Below are 20,210 nucleotides of genomic sequence, written 5' to 3' on the forward strand. Positions count from 1 at the left end.
AGTGAACATAGAACCATTGAATAATTTATTTTGGAAGGGACCTGTGGAGTTTGTGGGATTGAGTTCCTGCTGAAGGCTTATGGAAGTGTCTCTGTATCCCTCAAACAAGGGGTATAGTCTCCCCTTTCCAAAATTCACATACTGCTGCAAAGTTGTGTCCTCGCTGGCCTTCAGTTCCTGCTGTGCTCTTCCTGCTTTCCCTGGCCTGAAGAAGGCGGCGTGACCTCGAGTCTCCACACTCGAGTTCCTGCACTCCCCCTTATCCACACTGGGGTCGTGTCCCTTGTCTCTCTTAATTACCCTGAAAATCCCTCCTGTTATCTTGCATGATTCAGTGATCTGCATCCTTCTGTGTGTGTAACGAGCATGAGGCTGCATGAAAGTTCCTGTTTGTCAGACTTTGACCAAAATTAATTGTAAGCTTGTGAAGTTTCAGTAACTGACGAGGTACATTTGCAGTTGCTTCTGTTTCTGGCCCATAGCAAGGACCTGCGCAGGCGTCCCAGGGATGGTGTTGCTGTAGGGCTGAGGATTTCAGAGCATTCCTGTCTGAGCACGAGCAAAAGTCCAGCACAAGCGGGCTGAGATCCCTCTAGAGAAGATGCTTGGCTGTGCTTTAACTCTTAATATTTGGATTTTTGTCAGTGTGCTGTGGCCCGTCCTCCCTTTCTCCCTCCAGCCCCGGCGGGACGTGCTGCAGAGCTCGCCTGCATGCAGGGCTGAGGTTCAGGAAATCCGGGCTGCGTCCCTGGCGCTGTGGCAGCCTGCCTTTGCAGCAGGGAGCAAGTCTTGGTCCTCAGGGTAAGTGACGTGGTCTGGCTTGCCTCAAAACGGCAGGATGCCAGAGCCCAGAGCGAACCATCACCTCTTCTGATGGACTCCATATGGGAGACCAGAGATGTGGTTGCATTAGGCAGTGGGAACAGACCTGAAAAAAAAACCAAAAAACAAACCCCCCAGTATTGAACAGCCGTGATTGTATGAGTGGATTTGAGTCTCTCTGAGTCCGTCTCACTTTTATGAAATGGTTGTAAAAATCCTTCCCTCCTTTCCCTGATGCCTTAGCTGGCTTTCACCCTGTGGTGGTAGTGCAGGGGCCAGGGCAATTGGGCCCCTTTGTGCAGCTGAGGTGCCACCGGCAGTGTTCGTGCTTTAACAACCCCTCCCGGCCCTGTGCCGGGGCAGGCTGAGCAAAGGCTGTCAGCGCTGGGCCAGTCCCCAGAGGTGGCCGCTGAGTGGTGTTTCTGGTGTCTCTCCTAGGTAATAGTCCATGATGTGAATGAGCTGACAGAAAAGCTGTTTCCAATCGTTGAAGCGATGCAGAAACACTTCAGCGCCGGATCGGGGACCTACTACAGCGACGCAATCTTCTTCTTGTCGGTTGCAATGCATCGCATCATGCCCAAAGGTAAGCCTCCACTGAGCTGCCGCAGCAGCTGCCTCTAGGAGCACAGCCTCTCTTTTTCGTCTGCACAGAGATGTTACCCAGTGCTATTGGAAATGCAAAGAAAGTTAATAAACTTCTGGGGTGGGCTCCTGGGGTTCTGCTCCTTCCTGCAGAGTGATGGACCCTTCGGTCCAAGACTGCCCACATCCAGGTCTCCACTGGCGTGAGTGGTGGGAGGTTATTCATGTTGCATGGCAGCTGGCCCTGCCGCCGTGCCCTGAGATGGTAGGAGAGGAGAGACGGGAGCAAGCGTGCTTGCCCTGTGTGTGCTTACGGCCCCCTTCCCCGTGGGCGTCAGCAGAAAGAGGTGCCGCATGCTTGTGGTGTGGCTGTGTGCTAGCAAGCGTCAGCAGAGAGCGGTTGTCGAGCCTTTCCACTTGGCTTCGGTGAGCTCTTGGAAAGCTTTGCTGATTAGCGGCCACCGATCGCTTAAGTTTCCTTATTGTGCCTTCGCTCTGCTGTTATTGAGTGTGGGAACAACAATAAATCTGCAGGAAAACAAGGCAGCTGGCAGAAGGGGCTTGACTCAGTTGATGCTGTGTTTTCTTTTCCCAGCTGCATGTGGGTGCTTCTCCTGGGACTGGTGTGCTCTCTAGCCTTGGACTGGTCGCACAAGGAGGGTGTTGCATCCCTGGGCTCCAAACCCCTTCCCTGGAGCTCCCCCAGCCCTGCCTGTCCCTTCCTGGTGCTGGCCCTTGGCTCTCCCTGCTGGCTGCCCCGCTGGCCTGGCACATTGGTGAGGGAAGCATCCTCTCCTGGGCCAGCCGCTGGCCATGTGACCTCCTTGTGCCAGGGCAGGGTGTGGGTGACAGTGGTGCCAGGGAGCCCCTGGGGGAGGTGACCAGCCTCTTGAAGCTGCTTGTGGATGGCACACGGTGGTGGCCCGTTCCCACATGTGTGTGTTGCTGAAATAGCTGTTCCCATCGGTAGCACCACCGGCACCAGCAGCTTCCTCAGCATCTGGAGCCTCTGCCCAGCCATAATATTCCCTGCAGATTTTCTGCAATCGATCTCAGGCACAGTCTTGCTCTTGCTGGGATGTGAGCGCATGAGACTCCCCAGTGCCCCTGCTGAGCCCTGTCCCATTTTGGCTCTGCCGAGTAGCTCCTGCCTCTGCACTGGTTCGTGAGGCTTCCTCTGGACATGCCCCTGTCTGGGGGCCACAACCATCCCATGTTAGCTCATTAAGCATTTGGGCCATGGCTAATTTGTGCAAGCAAGCATTAGGGAAGAGCAGGCAGGGAGGTAGCCTGCTTCATCCTCCCCAGGGGCTGTGGGGCAAGGGAGCCCGAGGGTCCCATCCAACCCCTGCTCTGTGGTCTCCAGTGAATGTGCTGTACTTGGTCTCCATTAGACTTGGGTAGGTTTTTTTTTTCTGTCTGGTGATGTCTGCATTGCAAGTGCTTTGAAGTACGCTGAATACAAACGACAGTATTAATGCTGGCTAATTCACTCCTCCCGATTCCCTACCCTGTCTTTACTGTGTGCTAAAGATATCCATGTCGTGCTGCCTGCCAGCAAGAAGCTGCTCAGTCTGAAATGCCTTTTCTCAGTTCGTCAACCTGTGAGTTGTCTCATCTCTTGGAAAGCTTGTTTGCTCTCCCTCAGCCTGACGAGGCTTTCAATGGTCTGTTCGGGGCACAGGATGTTTAAAGAGGCATTTTTACAGTTTCACGAGCTTAGTTTTTGTTTCAGAAGCTGCTAGTAAAGCTGATTTATATTTCCCTTGCAAGGGAGGTCATGTTTACTGTGCTGGGTGCCTGGTGATTTATAGGGCTTGCGGGGCTCCCCGGCCCCTTCCCTGTTTCCCGATGTGCAGCTGGCACCAGGCAGGAGGCATCAGGGAAGGCTGCAGCTCTGCTATCCACTTCCAGGCTTGCAGGTGGCGAGGGAATGGCACCAGGCTTCTGCCGCTCTCCTGGCTCTGACAAACCAGCCTCTACCAGCATGAAGAAGCTACTTTGCTAAGGTGAAAGGACTAAGCCCTCCCTTTCAGGCAGCGTTAGCGTTTTTCCTGTTGCATTTCTGTGCCATTTCACCTGTCCCAAAGACTGCATCTTTTTGTGCACCTTTGCAGGCACATCTGGCTCCATAGTGTTTGCGCCCTTTTATTGTGGAAGCCAGATTTGCTTGGAAGATTAAGCATCCTTCAGCAGAAATGAAGGCCCAGATCTGAATATTAAGCTCTCTTGTGTATTTGTTAGCACTTGTGTTAGCTGGTCTGTAGGTTTTTTTTCAATAGCTAGCAACCTTTGCATTGAAGTTGCCTGGCTTTAGTTTCCCAAATTTATCGCTTTTTGAAGGGAGGCGTTTCTGTAGTGTCATGACTTAGTGATTTGTTTGGAGCCTTAGGGTTGTGACGCTGCACTGACTTCACAGACTGATGGCACTCAAAACTGAACACCAAGGGTTGGTTTGTTGGGGTTTTTTTAAATACTTTTGTGGAACATGTGCTGACTGCGTGCATATTGCACTGAGAATAAATGGGTTTTGCCAATCAGCCACTCTGTCTTTCACTGCTGCTTGGGATACTTGCCCAAAAAACTTCAGATCTAAAACCTGCAGCTGCCAAACTATAATATAACAGCTTCTTAGCTGGTGTAAATCATGGAACACTCTTGCCTTAAATGTCTTACATCAGTGGAGTTAATCTGATTTAAACCAGCTGGGGACTTGGTATGCAGCGTGCAGAAGTGCAGACTGCATAACTCTTGTCTGTGCTTGAGGCTCATAAATCCTATTTTAATGCAGTGTGGCCAGGCCTGAGGAGCTGGAGGAGGGCTTGATGCATCGCAATGGTTTTGCGAGGGAGAAGTGATGGGAAAGTTACACAGAGAGAGGACAAGCAGAGTTCAGGCTTGGGAGGAGCTGCCAGGATGAGGACGATGCCAGCATGAAATCGTCTTGGGACTTGCAGAGCAGCGCGAGGAGGAGGAAGGACGACAAGGACTTGTACCTTTTTACTTTCCTTTTCAGTATGCCCATCCAGAGGTGGCCTCTCACTTCCCAACTGGCTTCCATCCCTCTAATCACTTGTCATTTTAGTTGTGTAACTTAAAGAGGACCTGGCAAGCTTTTTATCACCCTCCTAATGGACTCATGAAGGAGTAGTGACTGGGCAGGTCTGCCTGGCAGACAAGATCACAAAACGGACTCCTGGTGCCGCGGACGAGGGGAGGAAGAGTGGGGGTGCCAGAGGGGCAGCCTGGGGAAGCTGTGGGCTCCCCAGGGAATTCTTGGCCCCCATCCTCGGCTCAAGTCAGGTAGTTTTCAGGGGGAATTAGTTTAGCAACTGGGTGTCCTCAGCAGCTGGTGGGCTGAGGGAGAGTCGTTCAACTGTGTGTGGTCGTGGGAAGCACGGCTGGCTGTTGCAGGTGAGTGAGCAGCACTGTGTCCGGGGAAGCAGCTGCCGGCAAGGAGCCGTGCCATCGGCTTCGTAGCGGGTGTCTGGACTTGACATCTGTGACACACTGGGATCAAACGGGAGGTCCAGTGGTTTCCCTGGCCTCAGACTCTGAATGGAGCCATTTTTCCAGCTCATTATCAACGGCTGTAGTGATTATTAAGCGTAGACCAGATTATAATGATGTTTGTCCAAGCTGCCTGTTAATGACCAAGCCCCTTGCGGTTTGGTGCTGCTTGCAGCAGGCTCCAGCTGCTGGCTCCAGCGTGGTCTCCCAGGAAACTGATATCAGCCTTAGCCTGCCCTGGGAGTCCCGGCCTGGAGACAGCGAACTCTGTGAGCATCAGCTTACGCCTTTCCCACCGAGCGGAGATGGAGGGAGGGCAAAGGCCAGGGAGGAGACGTGTCGGAGCGAGCGCTGAGCTGCGCTGCCTTCTCAGGGCACCCGGAGCGCTCCTGCTGCTGGCTGGGGAGGTGGAGAGCCTGGGAAACGGGGGAACGGGTGAAGCGCAGGTATGAGAAAAGTTGTCTTTTTGCTGGAACAGCGCCTTGACAAGTAGCTGTCTTCTGCTAGCGCGCTTCTGTAAGAGCAAGCAGACAGCATCCTGAAAATCATGATCTATTGCATTTGGGAAAACAGGAATTTGTAGGCAGGCATGCGTGCGTGAGGGTTTGCCACTGCGGCTGCAGTGTTCAAATCCGTAATGTGGGGTTGCTCGGGTCGGGCTCTGTTTGTGCCAGGTGACTGCACGCAATGTTTCCCCTTGACAGCACCTGTGTGCAGTGAGTTATGGTGCATTAATCCTGTGTCACACCGTGAAAAAATAAATGTGCATCAGAGGTCTGTAAGGTGGAGCCCAGCAGAGGGAGATGGGGGAGCACCACCTCCTCGTCTTCCTTCTGTCAGCTACGGAGCAATTCCTGGTGCAGCTACCCACAAAATTCAGCGACTTACATTGTAATAAATGAGCATTTTGAGAGTGGTGTGTCACTCCTCATCCTTTCCTGGCTGGCTGAACGTTGCCGTTGTCACTGAGCCCCACCACACTGGGGTACGCCGGGGTGCAGCGGGCTCGGAGGGTGCTGGGAGGAAAACACCCGTGTCCCAGATGCTCCAGGCCCGATCATGCGTTATTGAAGTGGAGATGTTGTGAAGAGGCACAGAAAATTGGGGTCTGCGGTGGAGTTGTGGGAGTTGGCCCCAGAGCCGCATGCTCCCAAGCCACATTTCCCCCGGGATACTGCAGTAGCTGAAGGGTTTGTTTTCTGGCAAAAATGTTTCCATCTTTACAGGGGTGGAGGGAGCGTTAATAGTTTCTGATGTTCTCTCATAACCTCCCTCCCTGCTTCACGCTGCAGACACGTGAAAAACAGCCAGATTCCTTCCCCAGCCTGTCTCTGGGCTGCGCTCACTCATGTCAGATTCTGCGAGGAGAAGAGAGGAGTCTGGAGTGATGGATTTGTGAGCAATAGGGAGAGCGGTGCCAGCCATTGTTCCCTGCTGGGGCAATCCTGTTGTGCCATAGGAGTTGTTTTCATGGTGCTTTTTGGGAGCAGGCAACAGCAGACCTCTAAATAAGCCCACCCCAGGTAAATGCTGGAGGCTGTGGCCTTGTAGGGTGGTCCTCACCTGCTGAAATGAGATGCTAGCCCTGGCCAGCTGCCTGCAGGACGTGCCCCTCCTGGCAGGAGAGCCCGTTGGCCCCCGCCCTGCTGTGGAGGAGCCCGGAAAGGGCTGCTGCCATGAGGGGGATGCGGATGCTGCTCAGCAGGTGCCCGGCAGAGCCCAGGAGCTTTGGCACGGCAGAGGCCACTTCCCCACGGCACTGCCGCCATTGGGGGCCAGCGTGACCCGCAGCCCTGGGGGTGGTGTCGCTTCTCATTGTTTCCGCTGGCCGCCCCTTGCTGCAGTGCCACCATCGATTATTTTTGGATGTCCTAGATCTGTCAGGCCGGGGCAGGCATGTGTGGCTGTTTTTCCCCCTCCCCACAGAGTGGCCGGGTCTTGGCACCCAGTGCTGCAGTGGGTGCTGCCCTCCTCCCTCCCCAGCCAGCCCCACTCCTCCATCCCCAAAGGGTGGAAGCTGCTGGGGGTCACCCAGCGCTGATGCTGGGGCTGCTCTCCCCCACAGCCTTGCTCCCTGCTCTGCTGTAGCTCGTTAGAGCTTAGCAAGAAGAAATAAGGACAAAATTTGCCTGCAGCCCCGCAGCTCCTTCCCCCACCATGTGCAGTTAATCGGGACGTGAACTCATCTACCTTAATGCATGTATTTTCCTGTATCTCTTTTTTTGGTTTCCCTTTCCGTCTCACCCGCTCATTGCTTCACAGCTCTCCATCCGCACTGCTTTGTAATTTATGGCAACCTGGAACTAAACCTTATTTTGTCTGATTATAAGGTTTCCTGCTGCTCTTCCTCTAGGTCCAAAAAGTATCTTCACACTCCTCCCCCAGCAGCACTGTATATAAAATACATAGCAAGCAGCACTTACGGCTCCATCCTGAAAGCTGTCGTGTGCTCAGCGATCTCTGCCTTGGAGTCCGGATAAGAGCCAAGGTGTTGAGCACCGCTAAATATTAGTCCTTCAAACCTTGATGGATTACGAGGAGACACTTGGATGCACAGGAAAAATTAATTTCCTGGAACAAACTGCATCCATCTCCTGCTGAGTCTTCCCCATCCCTCTGGAAGTGGCTGCAGGGTGTGGAGCAAGGCGAGCAGAGCGATGCTGCTGTCAGCACCCGGGGCCATCACTGCGGCACCAGACCCCTGGGCTCACCCAGGTGCCTGCCCTGCGTGGGTGGTAGCAATGATTTGTCATCTGTCTCTGGCAGGCAGCCTAATTTTTTAATTAGCTGATAGGCTGGAATTGCTGTGCAGAAGCCGCTACTCTGCTCTGTTGGGTGCCTAATTGGTGCTACAGAAACATGTGTCACAGTGTGGTTAGAGGCCAGAGTGCTTGGGCACATCCCCCCTTGCCTCCTGCCCTCCCCTGGCACCCTGTTTGGAGGGAGGGGAGGCTGCTTGATGGGGAGGGGGGCTGCTAGGCTGCCCCAGGGTGCAGAGGGTACCCTTGGCTGCACGGCAGAGGCAGGACCTGTGTTTAAGTGGCAGCTGGAAGGTAAGCTGTCTGCACCTTGGCAAGCCCCGCCGGTGCAGGGCTTTGTAGGATTGTCTTCTGTGGGAAGGGTGGGCTCTGGAGCAGCACCAGGTCCTGGGGAGGGGGACTGCAGCTCCCTGCAGTCACTGGTGTGCTGGCAGTGAGCTCTGCAGGGCATGTGGTGCCTGCGTGCCCCTGCCTCGGCTGCCGCCTTCTGGGCAAGGCTCTGCGGTGTTGTTGGGGTCATCTGTGCGGGCAGTGGTGATTAATCCTGTAAGTGGAGGGGGAAACTTTATCTGTGGAGAAAATAAGGCCTGGCAGGGGGAGTGCACAGCCGGAGGGGAAGCTGCTCATGGCCCCGCTGACAGCAAGAGGGAGAGCAGCCAGGGGCAGCTGGCAGCGCGGGGCTGGGGGCAAGACAAACACAGGGAGCCTCTAAGGAAGGGCAGGATGGAGAACCCTGTGTGTTTGTGTAAATAAACCATGCATATCCATGCTGGGCCTGCTGCAGCTCAGCCTTTTGGGGGCAGCCGGCTGCTTTGGCTGGGCAGCACCCTCTGGGTTGTCTGGGGACACTCCAGAGCCTGTCGCCTGCCCTGTGCCCACGCCTGGCCTCAGTGCTGGACATGGGAGTGGTGTTTTCTTTGGCCGTGGGTCCCTCTGAGCCGGCGAGGGCGGAGGATCCTGGTTTTGCAGCCAGCGCAAGTGGCTTTGCAGAGCCACGCGTTGCTGCTGGCAGGCACTCTGCCCGCTGGAGCAGGGTCTGATGCCGCCCTGCTCCAGGAGGTTTATTGCCCAGGGCAGTTATCCAAAAGTCACTGCTGGTCCTTCACAGCTCCTGGTTTCCTTGGGATGTCCCCCTGTCGTGATGGGGACAGCTAAAAAAAAATCATCAGTAGTTAGAGCCAAACTCAAAGCAATGAAGAAAAGTGGAAGGGAAGCTGTCCAGGTGTGCCCAGCATTTGCAGACTAGCAGACCTAAGTCCTCCAGCCCCACTGAACCCAACTTGGAGAGCCTGGCCACCCGGCCCTCTTCCTTCTGATGGTTCAAATCAAGTGCAAAATGCATAGCCACTCCCTGGCCCTTCCTAAGACCCCCAGCCACAGCTCCGCAACACCCAGAGCTGCAGCCAGCAGGGGACACTCCCGTCCCTTTGCTGGCTGGTGTCACCCGTGCTGGCTGCAGCCACTGCTGTCCCTGCAGAGGGTCTCTGAGCTGCTCAGCGTCTGGCAGCTGTCTGTCCCTGCCCGTCGCCCTGGCCTTGCGAGGCCATTGCACCCCCTGCACGGTCTCCATAAGGATGGAGAGGGCTTCTGCATCCTTGTGTTGCAGGACTCGCTGCTGCTGGCTCCATGGGGAAAGGCGGAGCGGCATGCCTGGGTTGCACAGAATGCAAGGCACGATCGGCAGTTGCAGTGGTGTCCTCCTTGAGCTCACCTCTTCTGCTCTGCATGGGCACAAGGCGCCAGCCTCTGGCCCTAGAAATTGCTGCTGGGATACAGAGGAGGGGCAGGGAGATCGGGATGCTCCCATCCGATACATGTTGGAGAAGTCTCTCCTTGTTGGAGTGGTCCACCAGGGCGCTTAGGTCCTTAAAAGCAGGTTTGCTGAGACAGACACCCTGGTGCAGTGGGTGGCAGAAGCAGAGCCAGATCACTACCAGCATGGGTGACAGGCGTCTGCCTCAGGAGCGTGTTTGAGGTTTGGGTACAGTGCAGCCTGGCAGGGCCTGGCAGGCCTGTCCCCTCCTGACATCCCACCACTCCCTGCAGCGGCTCTGTTGCCAGACCAGATGCAGGCAGGATTTTATACTCTGAGGAGGGAGCTGAGCTTGGGCCAACACGAGCCTGTCGATGGGCTGGAGAGCTGCACCACCTCCAGGAAGTTTCAGTTCTTGCTGCTTCTACTCTAAAGCTGTTTAAACCACAGCTCAATTAATAGCAATTAAGACTAAGCTATTTGTTAGACAGCTTCTGCCCTTTGCGTTGTGATGACAGCTCTCCGTTTCGCTATTTGTTCCTGGATACAAGGTGTTATTATTTTCACTCCTTTCCCCTGTCTATAGAGTGACGGCAGCTGCCGGTGGTGGCATCCCTCTGCCCCAGATCTGGCATGGTTTGTATGGAAGAAGAGGGTTTGGAGCCAAGGCCAGCGCTTACACCCCAGCCCGGCGCCTGCGCTCTGGGCTCAGCTTTGCCAGGGTAGCAACCCCCGTACAGAGAAAGTTGTTGGAATGAGCATAAATGAGTTTGCTTGCAGAGTAGACTGTGCTGCCTGCAGAGGCCAGGCTGGGGGCTGCAGGGTCTTGCTTTCCTGCCTTGTCTAAATATTAGAGCCCAATACACGGTTGGTGAACCACCTTGGGCGCTCCACACCTGTGCCCAGGGGTGCCTGGTATTCAGGAGGTTTGTAGCTCATGTAGGAGCCTCTCAAATCACATGTCATACTCCAGAGACTAGTTTTGGCCATCACTAGGTGACCTGTGGGTGCCCTGAGTGCACATGGAGGGTGTCGGCATTGGCGTGCATGGGGAGTACACTCTGCTGCTACCTGCCTCTGCCCTGGCTGCCTGCAGCACCGGAGAGGTAGCAAGTCACTGGTGGCAAGGGTGCCAGGGCAGGAAAAGGCAAGTAGCCAAGAAGGACATCTCCTTTGCTCCCTTCCAGTTTCCAGCTGTCAGCTGGCATTCCCAGAGCAGCCAAGGGAGTCATGCCCGCAGGCTCATGTGCTTGGCAGCTTCCCACAGGCTCTGTGCAGTCCCCGGCGTTCGCATCTCCTGTCATCCTGACCCTCCATCTATCCCCTTTCTTGTAGTTTTACATCCACTGTTTAAATCTCTGGCAGGCCATCCTCTCAACTAGGGGAAAATAATCCTAGCCTATGGGCAGTGGCTATTACCCTTCCAGCCCTTCTTGACCTGCAGCCTACCAATGGGCAGGGTTGCTTGCTGCACATCATCCCCAGAGCTGGGTCGGCCAAAGCAGTGCTTCTCCTCCCAGTGCCCCTTTGCTGCTGCTCATGCTCCCACCTGACTCTTCTGAGAAAAGTGATTTGTTCCCAAGGCTTGCACCACGAGTGTCAGTGGGGTGGTCCAGCTCACTGCATGGCCGCCTGCTCCCGTCCTGCTCTGTCCCCGCTCTGCCATGGGGTTGGTGCCTCCTGGGAAGAGCCATCAGACTTCTGCAGAAGCTGCCTCCTGCCAGGGGGGCTCCTGGGCACTGCTCAGAGCATCCAGAGAACCCGCTAGGCCCCTTGGCATGCACTCAGGGTCCCTGCCCATGTGCTGGGGTGGCTCTGCTGGTCCCGGCAGAGGATGCTGGGCAGCAGGGCGCAGAGAAGTGACCTCTGCCCACCTGTGCCCCCTTGCTGGATGGAGGCTCTTGGGGGAAGGAGGGAGCATTCGCATGAGAGGGGGTGTGCACCAGCATCCCTCTAGAGTCCTGCTCTGGGATAACCTTGATTCTCCCTTTCTTCAGCAGCTGAGCCCTGGTGCAAGGCAGCTTGAGCACTGATGCTGGCTTTCTCTCCTGGTTTCCAGCACTGCAGATCCTGAGTGGGATCACGCATCCCTTCAGCTGGTCTTTCTCCTCTGTATGTGGCTGGAGGGAGGGTTTGAGCCGAGCCTGGAGAGCATGCCTGCTGCAGCTGCTGGTATGAGGCTGCAGTAAAACATTACGAGCGTTAAATGGGGCCAGCCTGTGCTGTAAAGCTGTCACTGCTAATGGAGATCATCTCCACTTTGAGTGGCGTAACTCCCCTTTACACACGTGGCTGGAAGAGCTGGAGTTGAATGAAGCAGAGGGTAATATACAGTATGGCAAAGTTGGAAAACTCACTTGCTGAGCAAAATACTCTCAGCCTTTTCTCATATTTCCATCTGGGCCCCTGCAAGCAGTTTGTGCCTAAGAGAGCACGCAATTCCTCCACCCCTTTGTCCTGGCAGCCAGGACAAAGCGCTTGGTAAAAGGGCGAAAGAGCATGATACATCATAAATATTACTGCCTGGCCCCTTGCCAGTCCCAGGCAGAGAAATCGTCTTGGCCATTAATCTATCCGTGCAAGCTGCATCTGGCAAAGTGGCACTTAATGTCACCCGTGCTCATTTTTGTCTCAGTGTTGCAGTTCATGCTTGCTTTAAAAAAAAAAATAGGAAAAGGAAAAGTACTTTGCGCTCTCTGGGTCTAATTTGTTAGTGAGTTTTTCCTGGGGGGCTCCCCAGCACAGTGTGGGACCCGTGCAGGGTGCTGATGCTGGGGCAGGCAGGGCTGGGATTAGAGTTTCCCCCAAGCTCAGCTTTCATTCTCCGCTGTGATTAATTGCAGTTAACGCTCATCTGTAATTTTAGAGAACAATTGGATGACGTGCCTCGTGGCTGATTTAATTGAAACCTGATGAGGCGTCAGAAGGCTGCTGAGCAGTGGGGTGAGCTGTGCTGGGATCCCCTGGGAACCCCATCCCCTCTCCCTGTCCTTGGCAGTGCTTTGTGGGGCTCAGGCTCCCCTCCCTGTTTCTCTTGGGCTGAGCTTCTGCTGTAGGTCCAGGGTCTTCTCGTCCTGGAGATCTGGTTCTCCTCGCCCTGGAGTTTTGTCACCAGTCTGGATATTCTCAAGTGCAGTAGCATTAAGGATTTGTGGTTTTGCATGGCTGTGGTATGGATCGCTGGGGAGGTTTGGGGTCTTTGGCTTACATGTCTCCTTCCCTGTTGCAGAAATCCTCCATGCCGCCTGTTCATCTGCTTGAGTTGCACTCGCGATTTCTGAGGCAGTTAGGAAGGCTGAGGGAAATTGCTTTCAGGTCAAGACCTGCTTTAGCCTGTAGTGAATTACTACGCCTGGGTTTTAAATCTTTGCAAACAGAAGATTATGGTGGTGGTAAATACGAGGTAGGCCTGGGGATTGCTGTTCTGCCGGCTGAAGGGAGTGTGGCCTTTCCCTTTAGCAAATAGAGAGTGATGGATGTTAAAAAATAAATTGAGATACAGCCCGGGTTGTAGCTTAGATACTGCTTCTCCTTGATTTATGTTTCTGCTTGGATGCTTCGCAGAGTAAGCAGTATATTTCTTGCTTAACCTCATGGGGCTTTTTCCTGCTTAAATGAGGACAGCATGGTAGATAGGACCAATGGCCAAGAGCCCTGGATTAGTGCAGGATCTGCAAAAAATTTAGAGCTGCTGTACAGCCCAGCGACTGCTTGAAACACAAACACCAAGTGACGAATGTATTTGAAATGGCAAAGCTACGTTCCTGTGCCGGAGGATAGCTGCTCATGCCTGGCTGCTCTCAGCATCGCCGGGTCTCTCGTCCCGACAGTGGCTTTGGGGGCTGAAAACAGAGCAATTGCCTCCTGCTGTCGAGGCTGTCCGGAGCACGGCGAGGCGAGGGGATGAGGAACCACGGTGTTGTGAAGGCTGGAGCGTGGGCAGCACCGTGGAAGCGCCAGCCTGACGGGAAGCCCTGCCTGTAGCCACAGAGGGTGAGGGCAGGCTGGGCTCATCCTCCGGCCTGCCAGCACTGGGCAGGAGGAGGGCTGGGGGCTGTGTTCGCCGATTGCTGTGGAAGCGATGGTGACAGGCACATCTAACCTGCAGGAAGCTGTAATGGCACCTGTGCATGGTGAGCGGGGCCGAAACAGGTTGACACAGTCTTTATAATCCAATTAGTGCCGAATGCTAAGCAACCTGGCCAATTTGCTCTTGGCTTTTATAACACATATAAATAGCGGTGACGTTACAGAACGCTGTGGGGGATGGCTCCACTCTGCTCAAAGTCACCAAGTAGGGCTGAGTTTGGCTGGCTAGAAGATGACTGTGGCGTTGCCTGGGCCTTGGGGAACCCGTCTGATGGTCCGATCTCTTGTAGTGTTTGCTACATTCCACTTGGCCTGCTGCAATCTGTACAACATCCCCAGATCCACCTGGGGCAAGCAGTCTTGATGAGGCATTATCTCCTGCACCCTCTCCTAAGCAACATCTCCATCAGTTGGTCTCATGTGCTGCAGAGGAGACTGATGAATGCAGGCAGGGGCCTGACTCTGTTGACAAACTCAGGCCTGCCCTTGGTAATGTCCTCCTTCCTCTCCTCGTCCTTGACTTTCCTACTGCAAATGGAAGATGCTTCCATGTCTGCACGACCCTCCTTGTCTCTGACAGAGTACCATGGGCAATAATAAAGTTTTCCAAGCTGCTGCAGACCGCCAGCAGTTCTGTACAGGCAGGGGGCTGTCATCTCTGCCCTTGGGGAAGCCCCTGTCAGGCTGCTGGCAGCTAATAAGTTTCTGAAGGTGTTACTGAGGGTGTCAGGTGGCTGACTGAATTATGGACGTTGTCCGTGATGGGAATTGCTCTGATACGTCAAGCCAGGGATGGATGCTCTGCGGGCTGGAGCTGGGAAACACCTGTGGAGTTGTTAGCTTTTCCCACAAGTAGGTAGCAGAGAGTAAGCATGGGGTTTTGGGTGGCTGCTCCTGCAGAAGCACTTCCAGAAATGGAGAGCCTGGGTTGAAGCCACCTCTTGCTTTTGTCAGTTGTATGGAAAACCAGTCTTCTGGAGGGGAGGAGTGCGTGGGTAGAAGCAGGAGGTCACCAGAAATGGTTTCTGAAGTAAATAATGTCTAAAATATGCGGTGGTAAGTGCTGTCGTGATGGTTGGATGTTGATAGCTTTATGTAGAGGTTGCAGCTGGATTGCGTTTGCCCTGAATTGGCTGAGTCTTGCCCATGGGGCTGATTGCACCAAATCCTCATTGGGTGTAATTCATCAAGTAGCCTTTGGTAATCACTGGTTACAATTTTGTCTTACATAGATGACTTTTTCTCTTTGTGCTTTCAGAAATAACACAGATCATCCAGGTAGACTTGGACCTGAAGTACAAGACCAACATCCGAGACCTGTTTGATGAGTTTGACAACTTCCCGGAGGGAGCAGTCATTGGGATTGCCAGGGAAATGCAGCCAGTGTACAGGTACAGCCCGCTCCCCATGGGGGGCAGGGGGTGGGCAGCGGGCGGCTGGCGTATCTTCTCTTCAACTCAGATTGATCTTTGGAAGTAAATCAAGGGGGAGGCAGTCTTCCTGCTTTAATCGCTGCAGGGGGACTTAATCTGAAACTTGTAGGTTGGTATGAATGGAGCGTACAGTGTTGCTGTGGTTTCCTTGTTCTCACGCGCCATCGCAAGTCTTCCAGAGCCAAGTTCCTGGTCATCGGTGCCAAAATCCATGCCTAGATTATAGCACATCTGCTAGAGGTGTGTTTGCCCAGCCACGCTGTGATTGCATTCTGAAGCATCGGTTTGTATGTCGGGGGTCAGAGTTTTGGCTGTGAATAGTGCAAAAAGTAGGGGTTGAATTTGGGCAACAGTGAGGTTCTGGGTCCCTGGAGTGTCTGTGTGCCTTCTGCTGAAGAAATATTCCGCCAGGGAAGACTGAGTGGGCAACTCTGGTGACCTGGAGTTGCAAACTTGAGGATAGTCCCATGGTCACTTGCTCTTCAGACCCTTGGTCCACCAGCTGGTGCCGACTGTGGTGGCAGCTAGCGGTGGGAGGCATGCACCGAGGGGTGGCCTAGCTTTCCCCACTCATGGGCCACTGGTGGGCTTCAGGGTGGTGCTTAAAGAAATTGCTTTAGTTTAGCCTGCATTGTTCCAAGGATGAACCTCAGGTTCTGTTTTAATCCAGGGTGAATCAGATCATCAAGTCAGGATGCCTTAATGGCTTCGCAGCTGAGCAGAGTTTGAGTGTCTGAGATGGCTTGGCTAGATTGGCTAATCTTAATGTAAATGTTCTTGGAGAATAGATAAAAAAGCTTAAGAGCTCTCTTTGTCTCTTCCTTTCCTACTGGAAGCCTTAATAGTGAGATCAATAACTGAACCTCCTAAGACATGTCCAGCAGCACTCTTGGGCAAAGGCAGAGCTGCAAAGATCTGGAGCAGCCGTTCTTGCTGCATGTACATCTGGATTGGATGAGGGTGGAGACAGAGAGAAGTTCACCAGCAGGAGATTGATGGTCATTAATCACAACCGATTGTTTCCTAGAAGCCCAAGCCAGCTGAGAACATGCTCATGAGAGCATTTCTATTTGTTAAAAATGCAGAAGTCACCCCTGTTCCCGGGCTGGAAAAAGACATCTCTCTGCCCGTGGCAGAAGTGTCATCTCCCTTCCTGGCTTGTGCTCTTAGCAGGGAGAGCTGGGACCAGAGGAACATGGATGGTGAGGTCTTGTCTTCATAGGGCATCACCACGCTTGGAACATGGAGGGCTCCTGGATGTGCTTTGGGTGTCCTGGCAGGATTTTAGTGCCCAGAATGGTAAATTGTTAGACCTTAAAGTGGGATGGAGGGAGCAGCGACAGCCAAGTGCGACCGCAGGGCCGTGTCACACTGTCAGCCTCAGTCAGCGCTGCCCAGCAGGGCAGATCCCGTTTATTAGCAGCCCAGCCTCTGTGGGATAAATTAAGTGTCTGTTTGCCTGCAATTAGTCCATAGTGGAATTGCCCTGTGTTTCTGTCTCTGCAGGGATCCGTTCTGCATTACATTCACGCATAACTAGAGAGCAGGGATGGTGTTCTGATGCCTGGATGTGGTTTGTGGGACAGGGCATGCCGGGGGGGACCGATTTAAGCTTTGGGGTGCTCCGCTGGAGGGAGAGATCTCTGGCACAGCAGGGGACAAGGCACGGGACCGCGGGGCTGAGCACTGAATATCTGACCTGAGCCGAAGCTGTGCTCTCCCTGCTCCTGCCGCCTGCAGTGGGGACAAACAAGCCAAGCAATAACAGCCCTCACAGGCTGCATTTTTGGGCTGAACTTTCTGTTGTTGCAGTTTGGATGTTCTGGGTCACTTTGGGCTATGTTGTGCTTTTCTTCTTGTGCTGTTTTGATCTTCATGTGAAAACAAGTTCCTGATCCTTCTTGTCGCCAGATCACCCGGCGTGGGGCGAGCTGTGCAAACGCCAGCCTGCCCTCCCGCCGAGCCCTCCGCCCTGCGGGGCTCGCACCTCGCTGCTAAAAGGGTTTCCAGACAAAAACACGAGCTGATAAAGCCTGAGTGTCTTTGTTTCATTATTTTTTTTTAACAATCTTCGCTATTTTTATACTTCTAGCAAGATAAAAACGCATTCTAGGTGTGAAATAAGAGGTGCCAGCTCCAGCCATGTGACTTGCCATGTGCGCAGGCTTGAAGCATCAGTTGAGAAAGTGGTTGTGGGGGTGGAGGAGGGTTACAGGGTGATGGTGGGGTCTCTCCTTCGCCATTTGTGTTTTCCTCACCACTTCACCCACAGCTCTCTGCCACACCAGTGCTGCCCAGTGTGATTTATCCCAGCATTGTTCCTTTGTACTCAAAGCGTTCCCAGCAAAAGCAGCAACGTGATGTGCTTGGATTTGCAGACGAAGGAGATGCCAGCATCCTGGTATCTGTTCCCACAGCAGACCAGGAGGTGTTTTCCAAGCAGGACGGGGTGCCTGAGGCTGTGGACTGTGGCTGTGACACTGCAGCAGCGTGGGTGCAGCCTTGCCAGCAGTTGTGTGGGGGTGAACCATGGCTGCGCCAGCACGCATTCAACACCAAGGCCTTAAAAGCAGAGTAGCCAACATGGGGCAAAATGTCAGAGAGCTTGGGGAGAGTCAGCAGAGCTTTACTGAGCTTGCTTCGGAGCTGTGGACTTGTCACCCTTGGGGCAGGGTAGGCTGGTCTGGTTGGGAAGGGTCTGTGTGCCATCTTCCCATCTCCGCAGCGATAGGGAAGATGGATGGAGATCAATCCATTTGTGTTGGATCCTTGTTACCTACTTGGCATGTAAATGGGTGCAGGTGGTAAATGGGTGCAGACCAGCATATTTTGTAGACGATGCACCATTTTCTGGGAGGCAGTGCTGTTTCCAGCAGCTGCCCGTTGGTTGTCCGGCTGTAGGCTGCACTTCCCAGGCGCGGGCTGGGACCACACAAGGCTGGGGCTGCTGCGCTGGTGCACCGAGCAGTGCTGGGCACAGGCACTCGGAGGAAACGGAGGAGTAAGAGAACAGCAAATAGGAAATGTCCCAGAGCCTGCTTGCACATCCTGAAGGTAGGGGGAAACCTCCAGACAGCAAAACAGGATGGCATGGAAGCGTTTCCACTTGTTTGACTCATGCTGAAACAATGCCCGGCTGCTGTTTGTCTTGGACAAATGCATTTCTCTGAGCAACAAGATCTCCTGGCCCTCCTGCAAGGCAAGCGCTGGGGTTTAACTGTTGCGCAGCCTGGAGCTGGCCTGTCCTTTAAGGTGGCTCAGGGTGGGTTGAAGTGGCCTGTGGGGAGCGGTAGCTGCTGCTGAAGCTGTACATGGGTCGCCCTGCAGATCCACCTCCCCTCCGTGCCCTGCAGCATGGTGTCCGGCAGAGGGTCCTGGGTGCGGAGGGGGAGGTTGCAGGAGCCCATGGTGGGTGCTGGAGTCGGTCTGAGGCCGTCAGCGTCAGATTTGCTTCTCTCCAGCCGCAGCGGGGGAAGCGGCACTCTGTCCGTAAGTCAGTCATGTTGTCCTTCCTGAGGCTTTTGGACCCAATGTGTGACATGGGGTATGGTATGGTCAACACCCCTGTGGATGGGGTCGCAGGCAGAGCTTTGTCCCACAAGGGGCTACCCCCACTGCCAGCATTGTTGGGGACACTGGTATCATACACTAGGCTCGTAGATACTTGTGGGCTTTCCATGGCAGCACTGGCTGCCTCCTGCCAGGTTGATGTTTTATGCTGGCCTGCAGGCAGAGCCTCTTCCCAGCACTAACATATGCCTGCTCATGTGTCTGCCTGCACAGGATCCACACCACGGCCAAGACCGGGAGCTCCTGCTTCAGCAAGAAAGATTTTGATGGAAAGATTAAAATCTGCATCTAAAGTTTGCCTGGTTCGAAAGGCTTTCCATGCAAGGACTGCTTCTGTAGAGTCATAACCTTAATTAAAAATCCTGTTGTCCCCTGCAGCATTTCAGCTACTCAGGCGTGCTTGGCAGTGTCCTGTTCACCGGGCTACAAAGGGCGGGCGGTGATGCTCTGTATAAATATTTATGTTGCACTGGGCCTTCCATTCCGGATCCTGACCAAATTGAGAAGTCCAGGCCTTCCTGTGCTCTTAGCCTTGCTAAGAAACTTGCAAGCAAGGATTGCAGATGCAGCCTGCAAGCCAGCTACCAGGCTGGCAGGCAAAGTCATTGTCCCCAGGGCATGAATGAGGTGCATGGCTGGCGTGGCGAGTGGTGTAGCTGTGGTCCGAGCTGTGATGGGTCTGAGTGATGGGTAAGAGAAGCACAGCTTGCTGTGGGTCAGCCTCCTGAGCGGGCATGAGCAGCAGAGGCTGCGTGGGGGCACAGCGGAGGTCTCCATCAGGGCATCGTGAGGGCATCTGCATGCAGATGCTGCTGCAGCTTAGACCTCCCTGGGGGCCTCTGGGCCAGCCTGACTCGGCTCAGTGCTGCTGGGTGCCAAAGGGAGAAGCCTCCCCATTTTGAAGCAGCCTTGCGGCTGAGATGAATGAAGTGGGGAAACACTACGGCACTCCCAAAAATGTCCTAAAAACTCTCTGATTACAGAAGGCAGAGCCTGAACCCTATTATTCTTACTGAGTTTCCTGGTTATAGGTCCCTCTGGTCACGCTGGTGGTGTGCAAGAGGAAGCAGGACAGCCGTATTGATTGCACAGCTGCTCTCAGGAGCCTTGGGCTGACCCCAGACCAGTGTGCTGCACCGTGTTCCCCGCTCCCATCCCCATGGCCATCCCTGCCTCTTTGCTTCCTACGTGGTGCCGGTGCTGTTACTGGCTCTGCCACATGGCCGTGGGTTCAGGGTGCCCTCCAGTGCCAGCACTGCTTGGGGTCCTCAGTGCTGCCCCCACATTGCTCGCCTTGGAGGTCTTGTTGGGGAGGACCTAACCCACAGGTCCTCAGGCAGGTGCTTTTACCCCCTTGCTCCAGCTGGAGCAAGGTACCTGCTAACTGCCTGTGATGGTGAACCTCAGGAGAGGTCCCAGACCTTCTCAGGTTCAAGGGTGCATGTAGCTGGGGCTGGATGGGCAGCTGCTGCTTCCGTTCCTGCCATTGGGTCAGATCTTCACTGCTAATAAAAGCTGGAGGCGTCTTGGGAATCCACAGTGCTGGAAATTATGAAAGTTTGTCCTGCAGGAGAGGATGTCTACATCAAAGGGACAGCTACAGACTACAAAGGACCGACACTTGAGTCCTTGTATGGCTGCAAGGCCATTTGCCTTTGTTTCAGCCTAAAACCTAGGGAGAGCTTGAAC

At 54.2% G+C, this 20,210-nt stretch overlaps 1 protein-coding gene across 2 annotated transcripts in view; it reads left to right on the forward strand.

The window, feature by feature from the left end:
- The window catches only part of XXYLT1 (xyloside xylosyltransferase 1), a 35,380-nt gene that overhangs the window by 5,155 nt on the left and 10,015 nt on the right, over positions 1-20,210 (forward strand). For both annotated transcript variants that reach the window (XM_054206526.1, XM_054206527.1), the window contains exons 2-3: positions 1,261-1,408; positions 14,777-14,909. In XM_054206526.1, coding sequence (XP_054062501.1) covers positions 1,261-1,408; positions 14,777-14,909 — 281 coding nt within the window. The remainder of the gene's footprint in view (positions 1-1,260; positions 1,409-14,776; positions 14,910-20,210) is intronic.

The sequence above is a fragment of the Rissa tridactyla genome, chromosome 6, assembly GCF_028500815.1.
Source record: "Rissa tridactyla isolate bRisTri1 chromosome 6, bRisTri1.patW.cur.20221130, whole genome shotgun sequence".
NCBI classification, from domain to species: Eukaryota; Metazoa; Chordata; class Aves; order Charadriiformes; family Laridae; genus Rissa; species Rissa tridactyla.